Genomic DNA, 23258 nt, shown 5'->3' with positions numbered 1-23258 from the left:
CCCATGTTCAACTTACTCCATAGTAGTAATCCAGAGACAAACCTCACGGCCCTGGGCAGCTGTGTGGTTAGGTTAGGTGCAAAGGAGGAGATCTAAGCATTTCCTCCAAGCCTCGGGGAAAGGGAATGACATCTCTCATTAGGGACTCAGGTTCGCTGGCGCTACAAAACTGCCCGAACGCTGCTAACCCTTGCCAGATCTGAATTGGGATCATAATGGCTGATTACAGAGGGGAGCGGCGCCAGGGTGGAGCTGTTCCCTATGTGCCCTGCCTGCGGGATTCCCTGGAGATAGGCACCCAGCAGGGCGCCTTGGGGAAGAAGCAGGATGTTGTGCTAGGCGGACTACCGGTCCGATCCTCAAAGGCTCCGCTTGCATTTTTACCCCAACTCTCTCTCTCTCTCTCTCTCTGCTGCAGGGGATTTGCACCCATCTTTCCTTCGCTCTCCAGATGGTAAAAACCAGAGAGATGGGCAAGCACTTCGTTGGAAGGGAATCATGGTTGCATTCTGGAGCTTGCTGAGGAATGCAAGGAATGGGGAAAGGCCGTGGCTTAGTGGCACAGCGCCAGCTCTGCAGGCAGAAGGTCCCAGGGTTCAAACCCTGGCATCTCCCTGCAGGGTTGGGAATGCCACCCCACCCTGCTGCCGTCTGAAACCCTGGGGAGCCACTGCCAGTCAGTGTAGACAGATTGATGAACCAAGGATCTGACTCAGCACAAGGAAAGCATCCGATGATCCTTCTCAACAAGCCATGATCAACTCAGCAGCACGTGAACCGGCCCTTCCCGAGACGGATCCACCAAAACGGCTTTCGTAGACGCAGAGGACCTCCACAGAAAGCAGATGCTCTCTGCAGCTGATCTGTGCTACTTCCATTCTGCCTCGGTCAGACCACACCTGGCGTCCTGTGCCCAGTTTTCTGGGTACCTCAATTTAAGGATATGGGCAAGCTGGAAAGTGTGCCAAAGAGAGCAACCAAGATGATCAAGGGTCTGGAAACTCAGCCTTATGAGGAACAGTTGAAGGAGCTGGGTATGTTCAGCCTGGGAAAGAGGAGAAGGAGCAGAGATATGACAGCCATCTTCCGATATCTCAAGGGCTGTCGCAGGACAGATGGAGCAAGCTTCTTTTCTCCTGCTCTGGAGGGTAGGACTCGAACCCACGGCTTCAAGTTACAAGAAAGGAGACTCTGAAATTCTATAATTCTCCTAAAGACAAAGTAATATTCTAGTGCTCATGGTTTTGAATAAAGGGCTAGTTTAAACAAGAAGCTGCCTTGCAGTGAGCCAGGCCCTTGGTTCATCTAGTCTATCCTAACCAGTAGCAGCTCTCCACGGTTTCAAATGGAAGACATTCCCAGCCCTACATGGGAGACGCTGCTGGGGATTGAACCTGGGACCTTCTGCATGCCAAGCAGGTGCTCTGCTACTAAGCTACGGCCCTCCCCTTAAGGCACAAATATATAGGCAGCTGCCTCATAGCAGTCGGACCCTCAACCCAACTAGCTTGGAACAGTCAATGCTGACAGGAGGCAGCAGCAGTAGCGACACTCCAGGGTTTGGCAGAGCTACGTCTCAGCCCTGTCTGCATGGCGGAGGCTGAAATCGGGTGCCTTTGGCATACGGAGTGGGTCAGAACATCAGAAGAGTTCTGCAGGAACCAGGCCAATGGCCCCTCTAGTCTGGCATCCTGCTCTCACAGTGCCCAACCGGATGGTGCCTACCTGAGGGTCTCCTGCTGGCTTTGAACACAAGAGCTCCCCTCCTGCGACTTCCAGCCACTGGAAGCAGCCTCTGAACGTGTCAGTTGCTGCAATCACAAGTCACAAGGGCCCTGCTCTTGAACTCAGCTCCTGCTTCCCACTTCAGGGAAAGTGACTGGCTGCTATGAGAACAGGATGCCGGATTAGGAGAGTGTTTGCCCTGATCCCATGTCCTCCTGTTATCTGGCACTGAGCTACAGGCCCCCATCTTCCTTCCCCATCAGTGCAAGACGCAGATGTCTCCAGCTAGACCCCACCCCCAGATCCTCTTCTATCTGCCTGCTCATTTATGAGTTTTGGTCTTTTTAAAGACAGTCGCTGCTGCTAAAGGACATCTCCAGACTACAGCAGAGATAAAGAGGGTGATCTATGGGGTGGGGCTGCTTTTCTTTAAACGCAAACTGTAAACTTCAGCGGGGGCTGATTGCAAGTGGGAGAGGAACAGAGGACAGCTGTCACGGGGGGGGGGGGGTGCCTTTCAAAGAGGAACTTAACCAGGTGGCCACAGCTGCTAGTTCAAACGGAAAAATAAGCCGTCCCACACATTCCCTTTCTACACAGAGCAGACGGCGCAGGAGGCAAGGGGGTGGACTCTCGTTTTTATTTCACTTTCCAGAACAGCACCTTCCCCTTTTTCGTTTCCAAAAGGGGGATTACAAAAAAAACGATATTCGGTTCCAGGTGTCGCGGGAAAAAAGAGCAACGGGCCGAACGCTTCCAAAGGCCGCTGCCTCAAGGCCGGGACGCTTCGACCTTCCCGGGGAATTGCCAAGGTGCCGCTGATCCTCTGGCAAAAGAGAGGCGTGGGACGGGCCTGCGTCACTGCTCCTGGTGGAAGGGGGGAAAAAGGCTTGCGGTTACTCATTTGGCCTTAGGGTTGCAGGTCTGTTCCTGCTGCAGAACTTTAACAGAAGAACATTAAGAGCCTGCTGGACCAGGCGAATGGCACAGCGGCCACCCAGACGCTTCCGTGGGAAACCCACAAGCAGAACCCAAGCACAAGAGCCCTCTCCCCATCTCTGGTTTCCAGCAACTGGTGTTTGGAAGCAGTGCTGCCTCCCATAGTGGAGGCAGCGCATAGCCATTGTGGCTAATAGCCATTGACAGCCCTCTCCTCCCCATGGATTTGTCCAATCCTCTCTCACAGCCATCCAAGAGTTACCTTTATATGAGAGGATCTCCCGCTCTGTAATAAATATTAATAATAATTTTTAATTTATACCCCACCCTCCTCCGCCAGAGCAGGGCTCAGGGCGGCTAACGCCAATAAAATTACATAATGGGGGGGGGGGGAGAGAAACCAATTTAAAATACAGGTTAAAAGCACAATTTAAAATGCAGCCTCATTTTAATAGTAGCCCATAGATCAAAACCATAAGGGGAGGGAAACATAAGGGTCAGACTGAGTCCAAACCAAAGGCCAGGCGGAACAGCTCTGTCTTGCAGGCCCTGCGGAAAGATGTCAAGTCCCGCAGGGCCCTGGTCTCTTGTGACCACAGCTATCCCCCTCCCCTTAGATCCCTGACATGAAGACTCCCTGGTCCCCAAGCACATAAGGGGAAATGGATCCCTGCGTCCAGAAAGTCTCAGCTTTAAGGAAAGGTGCTGTTGTGCTGCTGCTGCCTTTGCAAAGACATACTCAAAAGCCTACAGAGACAAATGCCTGGTGGCATTTCAGTAGAGCATGAGACTCTTAACCTCAGAGTCGTGGGTTTGACCCTCAGGTCGGGCAGGGGGTTCGACTAGATGACCCTCATGGTCACTTCCAACTCTACAATTCTATGATAAGAGCAAAAGAATACATTTTTTCTCCCTGCTCCCCCACAATTTGAAGAAAAAGAAGTGCTAATATATGTTTGTGTGTGTGTGACACAGAAACATAGAATTGTAGAGCTGGGATCCTTATCAACTCCTTCCTTCTGCTCCCTTATAGACAGTAATTAATTAATTTATTTTTTAGAAAGCAATAGGTTTTATGGAATGTAACAGACTCTGTAAACAGTGAATATAATATCTGAAGATCAAGAGAGTTTGTATTAGGTTGTTTGAGGGAGGGTGATGGAGGGGTTAATGAATTTCTATTCTTTAGCTCTCCGTTTGAATTGATTGTACCTGCAGTAATGAATTGTATTTCTATTTTTTACATAAAACAATTCCCCCCCAAAAAATACACCAAGCCCCAACATTAAGCGACGTAGAGTTGAGTGCACAGAGTCACAACTTGCCATACTAGAGGGCTTATTCATGCCCGAGGCTGTTCTGCGATTTGCTCCTCCATAAGAGAGGTTTTGTGCGTTTGTGGGAGGAAGGGAAACCACGAATAGAGTCTGTTATAAACTTTATACGGCCGTTTCGCAACATTGCGGGAAGCATGACGCAGTTTTGATGTGGACAGCTGAGTGGTCTGGAGGCCTCAATTCTTCGAGGGGGGGAGGAATGGTGAGGCTGCTAGATGGGTCTCTCCCCCTACCCCACTCCACCTATACCAGTCATCAAATTGGAATTAGCAACTTCTTCTCCCATCTGGAAGAAAGCCACAACCAATGCTTGCTGGGAGTTAAGTCATCAAACTAATTAGCACTGACAGTGTGCAAGGCCAGACAATTGAGGGCTGGACTGAGAGGTGGGCAGAATGTAGCTTAGAATCAACTGGCAGATCTCTGGGTAAATCTGCAATCGGAAGGCAGCAATGCTTCTGAATATCAGTTGATGGGAAACACATAAAGGTTGCATAAAGGTCCTGTTTGCAGAGGTATCTGGCTGGTCACTGAGAGAAGAGGATGCTAGACGAAAATGCTCTTCAGTTCTAGCAATAAGACTTTTGCACCAGGCTCTGGTTGGTAAATCTTGGGGTTCTAGCAAAAAAAAAAAAGGCAGGCAAGCACGAAGCTTGCCAATTTCCAAGAGGGAGGGAGGGAGGAGAAGCAATTGCCAAAGAAAATTCAAGGGAGAATTAGGTGGCAGGAAACCTGCAAGCAAGAAAGAGGCTAAGTTGGCTCAAGGGTGGTTTGGCTGAGAGGATGAAGAAAGAGAGAAGCAAAGGGAAAGGGGGTTTGGTAAATCAACAAGGGGGGGTGTAACCCCACTCTTGGCTGAGTAGGCCAGGAAGCTCTTGCAACCAAGCCCCATAGCTGTACTCTGGTTACATTTCCAGACTTATATCAGAAGAGACAGCACTTCAGAGCCCCCTAGCCAAAGAAAAGTGGCTGAACTAGATCTTACACGCTGGGGCTCAACTGAGACCAGGGTTTCCTGCTGCACCGTGGGAAAATGGCTGAATCAGAAACTGGGTTGTATCCAACTAAGTTAGAACAGGCTCACCGAAATGAATGAACCTAAATCAGGTCTGCCCATTAACTTCAGTGGGTCTGTTCTGAGCAGGGCTAGCACTGGATGCAACTCCCCAATCCACAACTTTCATAGTTCTAGTTGAGGGCTTAAATAGAGACCAGGGTTTCCTCACCCACTACAGGCGTGAAATTTATCCCCCAATTATTGCTGTTGCAAACGATCACGTTGACCACCTAGCACTCTTTTAAACTTTATGTATAATTGTCACAGACTTCTGCTCTCTTAATTTTCGTGACTGTTTGGTTCCACTGGTTACAATCGCCCCACCCCAAAGAGCCGTGTGCATTTCTGCCAAATGTGCAGAGCATTCGACTCCAGCATGTGAAAACCTTTGCTGCAAGACATCCATTTGTTTTCAAAAACAACAGTGACCCATGGCCCTTTTTTTAAGACGGCCGTCTGCTAGACCCACAAACCTCATACTCTCAACTGCACTGGTTGTTAAGTTAAAAGGGGGGGGGGGAATCTGGAAGGCTACCCGCTTTCCCCCGAGTTTAATATTTAATTTTAAAAATATTTATATGATTCTATGATTTGTATACTGCTGTGCCATAAAAAACATCAAAGTGGTTTAAAGCAATAAAAACACAGAACCATACAATAAAAACGTAAAGAAGTTAAAAACAGGGCATCAATTAACCACTGTGGAAACAAGTATTCTTGTTTGCCTGCATAGGCCTGGCAGAATAGAAAGGTTTTCAGCAGGCATTTAAAAGTTGGCACAGAAGGTGCCTGCTGTGCTTTTAGGAATTACTCCCTACCCCAGACCAAGCAAATATCTATAAGGTCACATTTTAAGCACATTTAAGAGACACTAAACTGTCATGGTTCCCCTAAAGAATTATGGGAAGCCTCCCGCAGTTTGGTCAAGCTCATGCTAGTAGCTTAGAGAATACTGACTTTTAATGTATTATGTGGATGCGACCGAAGAGAGGAGTTCTCAAAAGCAGACTCACCTTGACAAACCGCCCATGGAGAAGGTAAGGAGACCGGAAGTCATGCTGGCAGTTTGAATAAGCCATTCCTAAGCCCATTCCTGACCCGAGAGTGATGGGCCACGTCTTCCCTGGAACAAAAGAAGGTGGAAGGAAAGAGAAGGAGAGAAAGAGAGAGAACAGAGATGGAAGAAAAATGGGAATGTCACTATGAAATGTGGCCCGAATCAAGGTCCAGATAATTAGCAATGCTTCAACGAAACAAGAAATTCTGCAAGGGCATCAATGATAGCTGGTACAACAGCACAGTGAGAGGTTAAGGGACTGAACTCTGAATGGGGAAGTTCTTGGATCAAATTTGTTATGGGCCCACTGGTGGGTCTTAGGCAAGCAATTCTCAGGCTTAATTCTGAAACAGGGGGATATTACTGATAGGGATTTGCCTTATAGCAGAAATGGCCCTCCAGGCCTTGCTAAGTGGCCCCTGGAATTCTCCCCAGTTCTGTGCCCCATCAATAGCCCACTTGCCACTCTCCTTGAGTGCTTTTGCCTAGCTGGAATATGTCCTTGAACTGACTCTTGCTTGCCTGAATAGAGAGGCATTTGGGGAGGGAGGCTGCAGAAGCCTCAGGCTGGCCTACTAGATAAGAGATGAAAGCCATCAATTGCTTTGTCCACATTTGCATCTAAAGGTAAAGGTACCCCTGCCTGTACGGGCCAGTCGTGTCCGACTCTAGGGTTGTGCGCCCATCTCACTTAAGACGCCGGGGGCCAGCGCTGTCCGGAGACACTTCCAGGTAACGTGGCCAGCGTGACGAAGCTCCTCTGGCGAGCCAGCACCAGCGCAGCACACGGAAACGCCGTTTACCTTCCCGCTATAAAGTGGTACCTATTCATCTGCTTGCACTTAGGGGTGCTTTGGAACTGCTAGGTGGGCAGGAGCTGGGACCGAAAGACGGGAGCTCACCCCGCCGTGGGGATTTGAACCACCGACCGTACGATCAGCAAGTCCTAGGCGCTGAGGTTTTACCCACAGCGCCACCCGCGTCCCTACATTTGCACCTAGCCCTGCCCATTATTGACATGTGGTCCCCCCCCCCCCCCAGAAGACTGCCAGTGAGGGAATGGGGCACTTGGGCTGATAAAGGTTCCACACCCCCGCCCCGCAGGGCTATTGTAGGGATTGTAACTAGGTGGCACATGCAGACCACCATAACAAAATTATTATTTGTTTATTTCATTGATTGCATTGTATTTATATCCCACCTTTTTCTCCAAGGAGATCAAGGTGGCATACATGTCCCCCCCCCCCAATTTAATCCCCACAGCCAGTGTTTTAATCCCATAGTTTTAGGCACATTTTGCGACAGGGAATTTCATTAGCGGTAGCAGTTTCTGAGCGCCGGGCGCAGCGCTGAGCCTAAGATTTCAGATTACAACTGCAGAGTGGAAGGAAAGGAGGACCCTTTTCTTCCTCCCCACTTCCAGCTACTTTCCCTCCCCTGGTAAGGAAATAGGAGGAGGGAAGTGGCTCCAGTCACCTCTGGCTTGGCCCGCCTCCCACACACTGACAGCAGCCGACCCCTGACGGATTGCCCCCTCCAAAGGTGGCGAAGCAAGGGGAGGTTCCTCACCCTGGTTATAAAGAAATCCTCTTTCCACAGCTACCAGGTTGATCTTTTCAAGTGGCTCATCTCTGTTTGCAAATCCTAAAAACCTGCACCCCACCCTATCCCACAAAATGCATGGTGGAGTAAAACCTGTTTTAAAAATGGGTCACGGTGCTGGGCTTGGGGGTGGGGGTGGGGAACACGCAGATGGGCTCCACAGTGCTTGTTGTTTTTAAACAGAAGGAAGTTATTGCATAAATATATATTAAAAATGTTTATCAAGCTGCAAATGGCTGCTGGAAAGGGCTCTTCCCGTGCGCTCAAATCCCATCCTGATGTCAACAAGGCAGCTTTTATTTAGAGAAAGCAAATACCGCAGTACGTTGTGAGGAGGTTCTTTATTTAGAAGGGGCTACTAAACCTGCCTTTGAAACATAGGCTGCAAAACACACATAGAGTTACTAACACATCACTGGTCATCCCTAACACTGTGGCTGTGCTGGCGGGGGGCTCACAGGAGGTGGGGCTTCCAGCAACCGCTGGAGAGCCACCAGGTTGGGGAAATGGTTGAACTCGCCCAGTATTTCCAACTCTGGTCGGCAGTGGAGCTCCAGGATCTCAGGCACAGAAGTGTCTTCGTCATCAGCTGCCTACCTGATCTTTTTAACGGGAGGTGTTGGGGACTGAATCTGGGACCTTTTGCATGCAAACAAAGTGCTCTACTGCTAAGCTATGGGTCCCTGCTGCCCTGCCATCTTCATTGGCCGGCCAATATCCAAAAGCATAAAGGGAGGGATGGTGGCACAAGGTCCCCTCAGAATGGATGTCAGAAAGAGAAGAACCTAGGGCGGAAGAGGGGTATGCAGCTGGCGGCTACCCATCACTTACTTTTGAAGAAGATGACCGAGAAGACGACACCCAACCCAAAGCCAGCACCTGCAAGAGGAAGGAAAGAGTTAGCGGAGCCTGCCAGGCCTCCCCACATGGGGAAAATACTATTCGTTACAGGGCATAAGAAGATGCTGTCAGATGAGGCCAATAGCCCATCTAGTCCGGCATCCTGTTCTCACAGTGGCCAACCAGATGCTCCAGTAGGAAACACACAAGCAAGACTCAAATGCAACAGCCCTCTCCTCTCCCATGGTTTCCAGTGACTGGTATGCAGAACCACTGATGCCTCCAGCTGTGTAGGTAGAGCATAGCCATTGTGTCTAGGAACCATCAATAGCCTTAATCATCCGGAATCTGCCCAGTTCTCCAAGTTGGTGGCCATCACTGCCTCTCTCTTTCTTTCTTTTTTTTAAAAAGTGCACAAAAGCACAGCTACAGAAGGAAAAGGCTTATTAGCTTCTACTAGCAGAGACGGCAGGAACTGAAGCTGTGACCTTCCACATGCGAAGAAGGAGTGCCTGCCATTTTGCTACAGGCCTCCTAGGGATGCCTGATGCCAAATCGGGCCATTGGCCAAGCTAGCCCAGTCCTTGCTCTGCTTGCCAAAGGCTTCCCCAGGCCTTCTACCCAAGACTGAGCCATGGGACCTTCTACACACAGAGCATGTGTTCCTTCAGCCCTGAGCTGCGGTCCCTGGCAAGCTCTGGATTTAAACGTGGAGGCAGCGGACGGCCTTCAAAAATGTTCTCCAGATATTGATGGGCCCCCAAAATGTTCTGTGGGGCGCTAACTCAGCCCTGTGTCAACAGGATGGGGTTGCCTGGAAGGCCAGTTTATTCCCAAGTCAAGTGGCCCGGAGCCGTCTCGGAGGAAAACTGCTTCCTTTGCGGTCTCCCCGTCCTCTAGTGCTCATCGTGGCTTGGGAAGGTGGGAACCAAAGGGGGGCGCTTTGCTCTGCTTTTATTCCCTGTCTGCTTGTTTTCCTTGTAAGTGAGAGCTTTCATCTTTTATTGTTATGAAGTTAAAGGCTGGCCTGGAGGTGCTGGTCTTTAGTGGAAACAGCTGCCTGCTGCAGTCCCTTGATGTCCCCTCGGTCAGGTGGGAGGCCCTTCTGGAGCAGCGCCTTGCCCTCTTAAAAGGAAATTGAGCATGCAAGGCCCCAAACCGACATGGCTGGTTTATTGTTCATGGCAGCTGTAAAGCAAACACACTCTGCCCATGCTCTGGAACACTGTCCTGTCCCGAGGCTAAGCACTGGCACCCCCTCCTGCAGTAGAGTACCAAGCTCCATCTATATGTCAACGTTAGCCATAGATTTGGATTTGGAAGAAGATACCACAGAACAATACAGTGTGTGGATTTTGCAGGAAGTTCTTCCTGAGATTTTATTTAGATGGTATCTTACATAGCTTAGGTTAAGCTGAATCTATTACGGGAACTCATTTGTTTATCTTGGCAGCGGGGCACAGGGCAGACAAGATCTGAAATCATATTTAGATGGCGTGCCCCAGGATTGTGAGATGCTGCAAGTTGATTCCTGGCAGGATAGAAGAGATGGCAGGATATTATCCACCACAAAGATTATTAAGGAAAGCCCTGCTGGGTCAGGCAGTCCAGCATGACGTTTTCACCAGATGCCCCAAAGCAGCGGTTCTCAACCTGTGGGTCCCCAGATGTTGTTGGACTACAACTCCCATCATCCCTGAGCTCTGGCCTTGCTAGGGTGATGGGAGTTGTAGTTCAACAACATCTGGGGACCCACAGGTTGAGAAAGGCTGCCTCAAAAGGAAACCTGCAAGCTGGATTCCAGCACCAGAGCAGTCTCCCCTCCTGTAGTTTCCAGCAGAAGCATTGCTGCTTCCAACCATGGAGGCAGAGAATAGTCATCGCCTCCCTCATATTACAGAACATTTGACTGGTGTGATTGGATACTGCAACCAGTGTTACCACACAGCTAGAAGCATGTTTTTTGTGGGTTTGTAATTTTAAAATTAGAAAATAAATGTAATTTTAAAAAGATGCCCGGGGGGGGGGGGGCGGCAGGGCACACCTAGAGTTTGTAGTCAAGCAGGCATCAAGGCACGAATGACTATTAGCAACAACTGATGTCTCCCCACCCTACTCCAGCTTCCCCATGGAACAGCTGGTGTTGGGGGGTATGTGTGGAGAGGGTGTTTATGCTATTAAACCCAAATGACCATCTGCACAGATCCATCAAAAGCACAAACTGTTTGGCCTCCTTGACCCGTAGCTCAAACAAACTCCTTCCCTTGCTACACACTGCCTTTCCTTTATTTCTCGAGTACCATTGCTGGAAATCAGGCTGTTTAGAGAAAATAATTATTTCAACACGCAGAACTGGGGGAAGGGGGGGGGGACCGATGAGATGGGCGTTTGCTCAAACTGTCCAGCTCAGCAAGTCATGCTGCGGTCCAGGCTTAGACTTCCTGCTCAAGGATGGTTTCTCTCTCTCCCCCTCTGCCAACTTAAACAAGTTAGCTAATCAATGAGAAATGGTTTACATGGGAGATGAACTGTGCATCACGCGAACACCGACCTTTAAACAGTTGCTTCTGTTACCATTTTCCATCCTGTTAGGGGAAAAACCAATGTCCGATGATTGCCCGGAATACGATAACCACAGAGCTTGGGGGAGGGGACAACTAGATCATTCTAAGTAGATCAAACTGGGGCCCTCCAGATAGATGAGTTAGGAGTGAGCATAAGAGCCTGCAGAACACAGACATCATGGCTAGTAGCCATTGATAACCTTATCCTCCATGAATAGATTCAGAGCAAGATAGCATCTAAATAAAATCCTTGACCATGGGCTGTGTTGGGTGGGGCTGATGAGACCTGTAGCCCAGCAACATCTACAAGGGCACAGGGCTGGTGAAGGTTGGATCGGGTGAGGAAGATGTGCTGGATTCAATAAAGGGGCAGCTTCTTATGGGAATGGCCCCACAGCTCTGGGGCAGAGGCTGTGAGGGTCAGGGAATTTTGGTAGTTTTTCAAGAATGTCCTATCCAGCTTTCCATTGTAACCTGGAGGGCTGTAAAGACTGATGTCACATACCAAGGGTTATAATGGAGGGCACTGCCAGTCTTTATTGAGGAGAAAATGCGGCAAATGTTTCCCCTTCCCCTGTCTGCCCAACCAGCTGCTCAGTTCAAATAATTTCTCTCTAGGACAGTTTTGCCCTGCAATTCAACAGACACACACACACCCCAAATTCAAAGCACAAGCAGGAATTAAGATCTATGAAACTGTTGCTGTGGACAGTTCTTCATCCAACCAGGAGGTTGTTATGGTTCTGTGGTCATCTCCTTAATGTCGCCAAGAAAGCAAAGGGGAGTTTGAGTCAATCTTTCGAAGCCGTGTGTGTCCAACCCCACTGGGGGTTTTCCTAGACACAAACACTGCTGGAACAAATGAGTCTCATCCAAGTGAAGTCCCTAGAGGTGAAATGGCCAAGTTGCCAGTTTGGTTATGGACGGTACTGTACAAAGGGACCAGCAAAGAGGCAAAAAGCCACACCAGCCGATGGCTTTTGCCGTTTTGGGGCCTTGCATGCTCAATTTCCTTTTAAGAGGGCAAGGCGCTGCTCCAGAAGGGCCTCCCACCTGACCGAGGGGACATCGAGGGACTGCAGCAGGCAGCTGTTTCCACTAAAGACCGGCACCTCCAAGCCAGCCTTTAACTTCATAACAATAAAAGATGAAAGCTCTCACTTACAAGGAAAACAAACGGACAGGGGATAAAAGCCAAATATATTGCAGTCCCAGACCCCCTCCTGCTTCTCCCTCCCTCCCTCCCTCCCTCCAGAGCCAGGAAAGGCACAAGAGGAGGGGAAGACTCAAGGAAAGTGGTTTTCTTCTTTGAGATGTCTTCAGCCACTTGGCCTGGAGGAAATGGGCCTTCCGGGCAACCCCATCCAATTGACCCGGCACTGAGTTAGGGCCTCACACACCATTTGTGGGTCCCATCAATGCACGAGGAACGTTCCTGAACGAAACACGCTGAACTTTACCAACTTGGTGCTCTCCAGATGTTTTGGAGTACAATTCCCAGCCAGCACATTGGGAGAGCCTCAAATTGGATTTTGAAATCAGTTCAGCCTGGCTGTAACTTCTTTCCGCAATCCTTGGGGAGGCAAGAACTGTGCTTTTGTTCCCCACCCCATGCCAAATGCCAATCTTCTCTGCCACAGATTAATTTCACCTCCAAATTTTACTCTGTTGCACCATCCGTAAGTATTGCAAATGGAGCAATGACACAGAAAGATGAATTACATCCAAAGTTTTTCCCCAAACCAAAGGCACGTGCCACTGCCATATACAATGTCATTCCAATTTCATAAAAATTGGGTTTTTCCTTTAAGGCCTCTTGTCAATTCACCCCTTTCCTCCCACCTCTTCAAAAAATAAAAGATAGAAGACCCTTTTCCAATAGCTGCACTCCTGCCAAATGTCAGGTTTGAGGAGGCAATTACTCTACATTCTTTTAATATAAGAACTGGCCAAATGGACGTTATCACCTGTCCATATTTTAATGCAGACAAGTGAGATTTGCAACAAAATCATGCAATATCCTTCACCAAGGTGCTGCTACTCAGTGTTCTAGAAAGCCAGTTTTACCCTCTTTCAGTACACTCCACTCTGCATTTTCCCCACCATAATTTTTCCTTTACAACTGAAATTCAACATCCCTTGGCTGCTAAGTTTACTGCTTTGTACTGGGCTATTTGGGAGGAAGGTTGCCCCTTGGGGTTTCCTTTATAAAATATGTCTTGCACTTGTGTATTTATTGATGGCATTCATGATTCTCCCTCTCATTTAATCCCTGCAGCAACCCTGTGATGTAGTTTAAGCTGAGAGGCAGTGACTGGCCCTAAGGTCACACCCAGCGCGCTTCTTTGCCAGGTGGAAATTTGAACCCTGGTCTCTCAGGTCTTACTCCAACACTCTAACCACTGCAAATCTTGGGGTCCCCCCTGAGCATGCAGATATTTCTCTCTCTCTCTCCGCTACCATTTCTCTCTCTCTCCCCCCCCCCCCATCCCTGCATTTGCCACCAAAACTGGCTCTTCATACAGTTCTGATCAGCTTGACACTGATTTGGTCTTCCAAATCAGTCAAGTTCTGGAGACAGAAGGGCTGTTTGGAAGACTAATCCTAATCCCTCAGAGTCACCACGTATTTTCCAGTTTGGAGACTTATGCCAGCTAGTCAGAATTGGGTTTGAGAATGGAAGGAATACAGGGGCACAAGCAATTTCCCAGACTCTCTGCTCCAGCTTCAGACTTCAAAGCAACCCGCAGTATTATTTCACTCCCACAGAACCCATCCTCAAAGCTTTCCTTCTCCCCAGGCATCGGACCCCCACAGCTGCAGCTGTTGGGAAGCCAGACAACACCCCCCTTTATTGCCCCCCACTTATCCCACCGCTTATTAGATCAACAGATGCTGAATAAGACTTCTCCTAATTACCTTCCACCCACCTACAAGAAGAGAACAGATTGGTCTCTTAAGAGCCTAAGAAAAGCCTGCTGGCTCAGGCCAATGGCTCAATAATAATAATAATAATAATAATAATAATAATTTATACCCCGCCCATCTGGCTGGGCTTCCCCAGCCATTCTGGACGGCTTTCAACAAAATATTAAAATACAGTAATGCATCAAACATTAAAAACTTCCCTAAACGGGGCTGCCTTCAGATGTCCAGCATCCTGTTCTCAGTGGCCAACCCAAACGTGGAAGCTCCATTTAGCTAGGGTTGCCATATTTCAAAAAGTGAAAATCCTTTGCTCAAGGTTGTTTTCCCGGACATTTCCTTCTGAGTACTGCTTAAGGGGGCTGAATAATTCCAGATGTGTGGCAACCCTACATCTAGCTCTTATGATGTTAGGCCGTGAACCTGTCCAATGTGTATCTGAGTGGTTATCTCTGACTATAGAGGCAGAAAATCCCCTAAATTATAAACTGCAGGAAACTACAATCGAAGGTCAAGTTGATCACCTCCCCACCCTCAAAAGAAAATCCTTATAATTTAAAAAGCCGTATTTTGAAAGGAATAGTTAATAGTTTGAAGCATTTTATTCCAAGATGTCAAAACAAACAAAGGATTAGAGGCGAAAGGCACATGAGTGTCTTCTGGAGAGGAGCGGGCAATTTATGAACTTGCAGGCTGTTGCCAGTTCATGTACAGGCGTGGCTCTACATGACAACATGGCTTGCAAAGGAGTGGGTGCCCAGAAGGGAGCCATCAGATATGCCTTCCTGGAAAGGAGCAGTTTTCTCGAAGTCACTTGCCCAGCAACAAGTGGATTAAAGCGCCTTAGATCACTTCCTTCATTTAATTGTTTCAAAATCCACCACTATGACAACTTCAAAACAGGCAAACTTCACTGCTTTTGAAGGATGAGGAAGGGCTGTTTCAGCTTGCAGCTCCTTTTGTGGAAGTGGAGTGGAATTGTGCCCACCCCACCGAGGATGTGTTCAGCATACGTAACAGGGATGCCTTTCACATCACACTTCATCAGCAGAAGCTATCAAGTTCACTTCCCACCTCCAGTTATAACAGCAAAACAGGAGAGAGTTTTTCTCCAAGGCTCCTGAAAAGCTGAAACTTATTCTGGGTAGGAACTGGAGGCAAAGAGGGTTGTATCAAACAACAGAGTAGACTCATTGAAATTAATGGGCATAGCTTACCTAGGCCCATTCATTTCAATGGGTCCACTCCACTCTGAGTAGGATTAACATGAGATACAACCCAGAGTTTTCAGGCCAAATAAGGTTTTCAGTGTTAGCCCTACTCAGAGTCAGAGTAGACTCATTGAAATTAAAGCACTCAGGCCCACCAATTCCAGAGGGTCTACTGTGGGTAGGACTAAGATTGGACATAACTCTTTCCTTAAAAAAAAAAACCACAAAAACCCCCTCTGCAGGCACTTTGCACCTGCCCCAGTAGCAGCTTACCAGAAAGAGCAGCAAACGATACGGCAAATCAAGCACACACAACACTTTTTTCAGAGTTAGATGCCTGAAATTTAGATGTATCCCCATACAGAGAACAGTATACATCTGTAAAGCATGTTCTTGCGGATCATTTTATAAGAACATGTTTTACAGATGTATACCGTTCTATGTATGGGAATACAGATTTTCATAATGTATTTTCAGGATACTCTGGGGAAATCTTAAAAAATTGTTTCATTGCCTTGTTGCTTGTTTTCCTGAAGTTTTTGCAAGTCATGTTTTGCTTTAAAAAACAAAAAGAAAAAACATTTGTTGAATAAATATATTGAATTTTATTTATGAATGGCATTACATCTTAAGTATTTATCAGGCCTGCACGTTTGGATTCAGCAAAAAAGGAAATCAGAAAGTGTTCCCAGAGAATTATGTGGGCCCTGGTGGGTTTGGAATGCCACTGTCAACTAGGCAAAGCTCATTTATGCTTACCTCTGCAACTGCGGCCCTGGCTCTGTGCGTACATGTCATTAATTCCTGATACATGTGAAATAAGCATCACTGCTCCCTTTCACGCTCTGGGCCAAGTGCCTGTGCCTAAACACGACTCTGGCCCAGTTCAAGCAGGCGGTGAGAAACTCCCGCTGGGAAACCTCTGGCAGGGCTTCGGTTGGGAAAAATTGAGTCAATTGCCTTGCGCAATCCTCAGAACAAGGCGTGTGTTCAGTTCAAGCAAGAGCTGGGGGCATGCACGCCGACAGGGGATCTACATGCTCCTCTGTAGCAGTTTATTGTGAGGGCAGCCTGCAAACCTAAGATCTTTCCCCTGCTTATGTGCACAGGACATAAGAGGAGGCTGCAGGATCAGGCCAATGGTGCATCTAGTCCAGGCTCCTGTTCTCACAGCAGCCAAGCCAACGCCTGTGGGAAACCCTCAAGCAGGACAAGGGCAACAGCGTCAGATGCTGAATGGTTCCCTCACTGGCACAACAGGCCCCATCTCTCAATGGTTCCCTCATTATTGCAGCCTCACACAGAGGCAAGATCATCCGACTGTTTGCCACTTCTGTGGACTAATCAACCAGTATTCAGAAGTACTGATGTCTGTGACTGTGAAGGCAGAACATAACCATCATGGCTAGTTACTATAACAGATACTCTACCAGGTGAGACTACTGATCCACCCAGAACCAGGTTGGGCAAGCTTTGGCCCTGCAGATGTTGCTGAACTACATCTCCCAGCCTCAGCAAGGATGGCCAGCAGCCAAGGATGTAATGAGAGTTGTGGTTAAAAAGCATCTAGAACAGGCTTCCTCAAACTCGGCCCTCCAGATGTTTTGAGACTACAATTCCCATCATCCCTGACCACTGGTTCTGCTAGCTAGGGATCATGGAAGTTGTAGGCCAAAAAACATCTGGAGGGCTGACTTTGAGGAAGCTTGATCTAGAAGGCCAAAGGTTCCCCATCCTTGATATAAAACACCAGCAAGATAACACGTCTCTTTATGAAGATCTGCAAAAGGCTACTTCTTCCCAAGCTGTCTGTAGTAAAAACAGAAAAGAGGTGGGTGGGTAGCAAAGGGCAAACAAAGGCAAATGCAGTACTTAAGCTTGGTTACTGGTGGGGGTGAGGAGTAAGGTGTTAAACCAAATACCTTGTAGTAGGATGGACAGCTGCAGTACCAGCCACAAATAAGTCAAATGCTGACTTTTTAAATGGGACAGCTTCACATTGATGCAAGCTCTCACATTTCACAGAAGTCTTCATTACTCCATCTTACTGTGAACTCTGTGAAACCCAAGAGCTTAAACACACTCACATGTAACTCAGCAGCCTCGAAATTTGCTGTGCGCAAAGGAGCTCACCAAACCCACTTCTCAAGATGTAGAAGTATGCATATAAATGCAATAAATAAGCTCTTCTGCTTACCTGCTTAAGAAAGCTGGAGGGGCCAGACAGGTTGTCACCAACCAAGCATCCAGAGATCTCCAAATGGTCACAATTGGGCCTGTGCCAATCGCAAAATGAGCCTGGCACTTAGAGGATTTTGGGCACTGACCCACAGATACTTTGTTGTGTGATTATGCTTTGTTTTAAAGAAGTATGAATATGGAATTGCTCTAAGCTCTGACAATATCCATCATTACTTTGTAGATGGTTTATGAAAGGATTACAACAACTTCATGAAGGGGAAGTCTTATCAACCACTAAACTGCCCCTCCATCTTCCAACGCAATTTACCTATGACTGTCAGGTGCTAGGGACAAACATGGGCCACAGTTCAGTGGAAGAGCATGCGGTTCAATTCCCATCATCTCCAGGTAGGCTGGGAATGTCCCCTCTGAAATCTTGGAGAGCTGCTGTCAGTCAACATGGACAGCACTACCCTAGATAAAGCGGTTGCCTCAGTCAAAGGCAGCTTCCTATGTGTTCTAAAGGAAGGGCCATAGTTCAGTGGTGGGGTATCCGCTTTGCATTCAGAAGGTCCTGGGTTCAAATCTCCAGGAGGAATGGGAAAGAGTCCTGTCTGAGACCCAGATGTGACAGTCAGTGTACTGTGTACACTGTACCATCTAGTACAGTGTACTAGATGGACCAATGCTCTGTCTTGGAAGAAGGCAGATTTCTATCTTCCTAAGGATAGCCGATGCCTCCATACTCTCCTTGTGGGCTTTTTGGAGGCATCTAGTGGGCCACTGCTATGAACAGGATGATGGACCAGAGATGGTTTCTCTTTAGCCTGATCCGGCAAGATTCTACTTAGGTTGTTTATCAACCCAGAAACCTTCTTATCACATCCTCAATCCCTCTTACGAAGCATGAGACACCTGCTCATTTAAAATCAAATTAATACCTACCCAGAAGAAGCCAGAGGAGAAGAAAATTGCAACAGCAAGCACAAATCCGATTATTAACTCATTTGCAATTCAAACTGGATCATTGTTATTTCTTCTTGCTCTTCTTACCCACTCCACTTGCATGTAAACAAGTCTTATAACACAAAACTTAAAAGCACTTTCTCCCGGTATGGGAACGGGAGAGTTGGCTGCAAACAGAAACCTCAAAACCGCAGCCAACTCTGGGCGCAATATTACTGGGAACATGTTGCACAACTCTCATTTCAAAGGGGTTCATGCGAGGTTTTCAGTGTAGGAGTGCAGGAGGATCAAGACACATCGGGGGGCAGCCACCCTCCTACCTTGGGAAAGAGGGCAGAGTCCCAACCTCTTCTCACTAATGCTCATCAGTGACAACAAAAACAAATCAACTTAGTGACCCACAAAGCAAAACCAAGCCCGGATATGAGCACGCCAACGATTGGGCGAAGGACACATATTATATAGAATTTGTGGCTTCCAATGCAGATTGGCTGAGCTGAAATGATGGCATAGAATGTTCACAAACTTCCTAAGTGCTCAAGGAAGGGGAAATATTTTAATTTGGTTGGGATTAATATGATCACACAGGTCCTAAAGACAGTAATACCTTTGCAGGGCAGGTCAAAGACTGGAAAGAATCCCAAGAGGCAGCCAAGCTAAGAAAACCTTTTGACAAGATGGAGGTGATAGGAACCAGAGGCAAGAAGGGGCTGGTGGGGAATCAATTTTCCACATTAGTCTGAACTCATTCTCTGCTTGTACTAAGCTAGTAATTAAGTTCAGCTATTCCCAACTATTGCTTCCTTGTGTCTCAACACAGACCCACCCCTTCAGGTCTCCATTTCACAGCCATCAGTAGAGCCTGACTGCTGGATCAGGCCAAGGCCCAACTAGTACAGCATCCTGTTCTCACAGAGGCCTACCAAAGGCCTATAAGCAGGATACGAGAGCAACTGCCTTCTCTATCACCTACTGTGAGATGGGTTAGGCTAAATGCGATCCGCCCAAGGCAGAACTTCATAGCTGAGTTGGTATTTTAACCCAGATCTTCCCAGCAGAAATCCAAGATACACACAGTCTACTGTGCCAACATGGATCTCAGTTAGGCAGGTTCCTCCTCACATCACACCGCAGAAGAAATCCCAAACTCTCATCAACACCTCAGTCTCCTGCAAACTAAGTTCTACTCAGAGTAGGCCCCCTGAAATAAGTGAACTTGGTTAGTCACAGTTATTAATTTCAATGGGTTTACTCTAGTAGAACTCACATACAACCCATTCACATTGGATGTCGTCCCATTCCTGTGCCTCAGGTGGTCACCTTTTTGTTTGACAGATGTGCGTGTTTAACAGGTGTGGGTCAAGCAGAAACTCCATGGGGAAAACCTCTCCCCAATAGGTAGGTGTGTCCCCCAGATCAAACTTCACACTTGCGGTAAACTTGTTATTGTTAGGTGACCTTAGAAAAGCAACTCCCCTTTCACCCCCAAAACTGCAATATTGGGATAACACTGGACTACCTCACAGGCTTGTTGTAAAGCATTACAACAAGAGAATGTTAGGTGAAGCACTTTTTGAAATTCTGAAAGCTCTGTGAATGGTGACTACTAGGTAGCAAAATGATTTGTCACTGTGAGACAGGGGGTCTCTCTCTCATACATCACAAAGAATCCTCCAACTTTAGTCATACAGTGTATCCCCTGCAAAACCTTTGTCAAAGACAGCCTGGTTGTTCAGTATCAGAGGGGCTCAAATCCCCACTCAGTCATGAAGCTCACTGGGTGACCTTGGGCCAGTCACTGCCTCTCAGACTAACCTACCTCACACAAGGTTGTTGTGAGAATTAATGGGGGGTGGTATGTATGTCAATGTGAGCTCCTTGGAGAAAAAGATGGGATATAAATGCAATGCAACAAATAAAATAAATATAGGAAAGCCGGGGCACCACTGTGGTTGGAAGTGAACCCACCCCCTACCATCAATAACCTGCAATGGCCCCATCAACTAGGAATTGGGAGTGGTAGCTAAAATATAACACCACAGATCTACAGTTATTAGTTTTGATTTCACCTCTGCCAAGCCCAAGGGCAAACCAGGTGGCTTTAGGCAAATCACTCTCACAGCATTATCCGCACCCCCACCGTACAGGACTGATATAACAACTGCTGTGATGGTGTGTTCAAACGGCTAAATATTACAGAAACGATACATATATTGCTGTTATTTTGTAATTGAACGTTACCGCCCACTCTTGCAGGCGGCAGAAGCTCAAAGTCTTTCCCAGACTGGCTCACCTACAATCCTTTTATATGGATGTGCTGGGAATTGAACATGTGATGTCTGCCATGCAAAACAGGCGCTCAACCAATGAACTATGCCTCCACTAGACCTGTAAACACACCCTGACAGCATGATTCTTGTTACTGCTGAAGAAGACAATCCTTTTCAGTGTGCATTTTAGAAGTTTAACTGCAATGAAAGCTATTCAGCAGACAAAACACAATGAAACATTATTTGTGGCTCCACAGCTATTCAATTCCTACACACAAACTTTGACAGACTGTCTCCAGTGACAGGCCGCTGTATGGTCCAAGTGGAGCACATAGCTGCCAGGGTCAGCTCTACTATCCCACATTTCCCAGACAAAAATAGGGACACAGCACCATGGATCCCCATAATGCAGCTACAAACACTGGCAGTTCTATTCACAATATTTCTGAACACTCTTGTCTCCTCAAGGCAGCAGCAAACAACACAATATAGGGGGTTGCACCTTCTGAAGACTGGCTCCTGAGAGGTCAGCTGCAGGGTTTGGGTGGGCTTCAAAATTGCTTTGGGGAAAACTTTTGAAATGGATGTAAAAACTGGGGTCTGGCTTTTGCTGCCCAACTCCCCATGGGACTCGGAGTCCCCTAAGTCCATGATCGGTCAGAGAAGAATGAATGGAGGCAGGATCCGGTGGAAAGCAAGGCAGATATTTATTTTTCTTTTTAAGTGGGTTGCAATGTTTTGGGTGCATTGCAACTCTTTTAAAAATGCCTTTGAAAACTGCGTGCGTGCAGCACGACGATTTACTGGCAAGCCAGGCACCGACCCTCTAATCCTAAGGACATAGCTGCTAAATGCACAAGGCCTCACGCCAGGCGAGGATAACCTGAGATGCCTTAGAGCAATGGCTGCCCCTTCCTTGACCCAGGTCTTCCTTCCCCCTCAGCACCACACCGTAGACTCAGGGCGAGCCCCCTCCCGCTCCCTATTCCACAGCTCCCACCTTCGCCCCCTTACCCAGCTTGACGGCGGAGTCAGCCAAGCACCGGTCCCACTTCCTGCCCAAATCACCCTCCGACGCCATCTTGGCCACCGCCTCCTGCTCCCTCTGCGAGCTGCCACTCAGCCTTCCCGCCCGCCTCCTTAGGCGTAAGTCTCGCGAGAGGTACCGCTGCTGTAGCTGACAGCGGGCGGCTCTCGCGAGTGTCCAAAGAAGTTGAAGGGAGGGGGCGAAAGAGGTTTTCCGCTTCCGCGGCCTCCGCTTCCGCTGCCACACCCGGCAGAGCTGGCTCCCGTTGCCAAGGGTAACCTGGGGTAACCTTAGCAACCTGGGCCGGAGGCTTGACCTTGGGGCGGAAACCGGCTAGGCCCGAAAGAGAAAGGCTAGGACGAAGGACGCATCCTAGGCTGCAGGCCTCGCTTATTGTAATCTGCGGGCATCTTCCTCTCCAGAAGGCCCCGTGCCCTTCAGCGCGTCAGTTTTATTGTGTGATATTTGTTGTTGTTGTTTAGTCGTTCAGTCGTGTCCGACTCTTCGTGACCCCATGGACCAGAGCACGCCAGGCACTCCTGTCTTCCACTGCCACCCGCAGTTTGGTCAGATTCATTTTTGTAGCTTCGAGAACGCTGTCTAACCATCTCATCCTCTGTCGTCCCCTTCTCCTTGTGCCCTCAATCTTTCCCAACATCAGGGTCTTTTCCAGTGAGTCTTCTCTTCTCATGAGGTGGCCAAAGTATTGGAGCCTCAGCTTCATGATCTGTCCTTCCAGTGAGCACTCAGGGCTGATTTCCTTAAGAATGGATGCGTTTGATCTTCTTGCAGTCCATGGGACTCTCAAGAGTCTCCTCCAGCACCATAATTCAAAAGCGTCAATTCTTCGGCGATCAGCCTTCTTTATGGTCCAGCTCTCACTTCCATACATCACTACTGGGAAAACCATAGCTTTTACTATACGGACCTTTGTTGGCAAGGTGATGTCTCTACTTTTTAGAATGCTATCTAGCTTTGCCATTGCTTTCCTCCCAAGAAGCAGGCGTCTCTTAATTTCGTGGCTGCTGTCACCATCTGCAGTGATCATGGAACCCAAGAAAGTAAAATCTCTCCCTGCTTCCATTTCCTCCCCTTCTATTTGCCAGGGGGTGATGGAACCAGTGGCCATGATCTTCGTTTTTTTGATGTTGAGCTTCACACCATATTTTGCGCTCTCCTCTTTCACCCTCAATAAAAGGTTTTTTAATTCCTCCTCACTTTCTGCCATCAAGATTGTGTCATCTGCATATCTGAGGTTGTTGATATTTCTTCCAGCAATCTTAATTCCGGCTAGGGATTCATCCAGCCCAGCCTTTCGCATGATGAATTCTGCATATAAGTTAAATAAGCAGGGAGACAAAATACAGCCTTGTCGTACTCCTTTCCCAATTTTGAACCAATCAGTTGTTCCATATCCAGTTCTAACTGTAGCTTCTTGTCCCACATAGAGATTTCTCAGGAGACAGATGAGGTGATCAGGCACTCCCATTTCTTTAAGAACTTGCCATAGTTTGCTGTGATCGACACAGTCAAAGGCTTTTGCATAGTCAATGAAGC

The 23258-nt window shown here is 47.9% G+C and overlaps 1 protein-coding gene across 1 annotated transcript; it reads right to left on the bottom strand.

The window, feature by feature from the left end:
* Nucleotides 1–2351: 2351 nt before the first annotated feature.
* On the bottom strand, nucleotides 2352–21824 carry MICOS10 (mitochondrial contact site and cristae organizing system subunit 10). Its single transcript, XM_083454426.1, has 4 exons — nucleotides 21689–21824; nucleotides 8549–8596; nucleotides 6072–6181; nucleotides 2352–2592 (listed from the first exon to the last, which is right to left on the bottom strand). Exons 1-4 carry the CDS (start codon nucleotides 21753–21755, stop codon nucleotides 2584–2586), a joined length of 234 nt encoding a protein of 77 aa, XP_083310552.1. The 5' UTR covers nucleotides 21756–21824; the 3' UTR covers nucleotides 2352–2583.
* Nucleotides 21825–23258: the final 1434 nt, after the last annotated feature.

The sequence above is a fragment of the Podarcis tiliguerta genome (genome assembly GCF_965153285.1).
Source record: "Podarcis tiliguerta genome assembly, chromosome: 8".
Lineage (NCBI taxonomy): Eukaryota > Metazoa > Chordata > Lepidosauria > Squamata > Lacertidae > Podarcis > Podarcis tiliguerta.
This window is presented reverse-complemented; position numbering and strand designations above follow the sequence as displayed.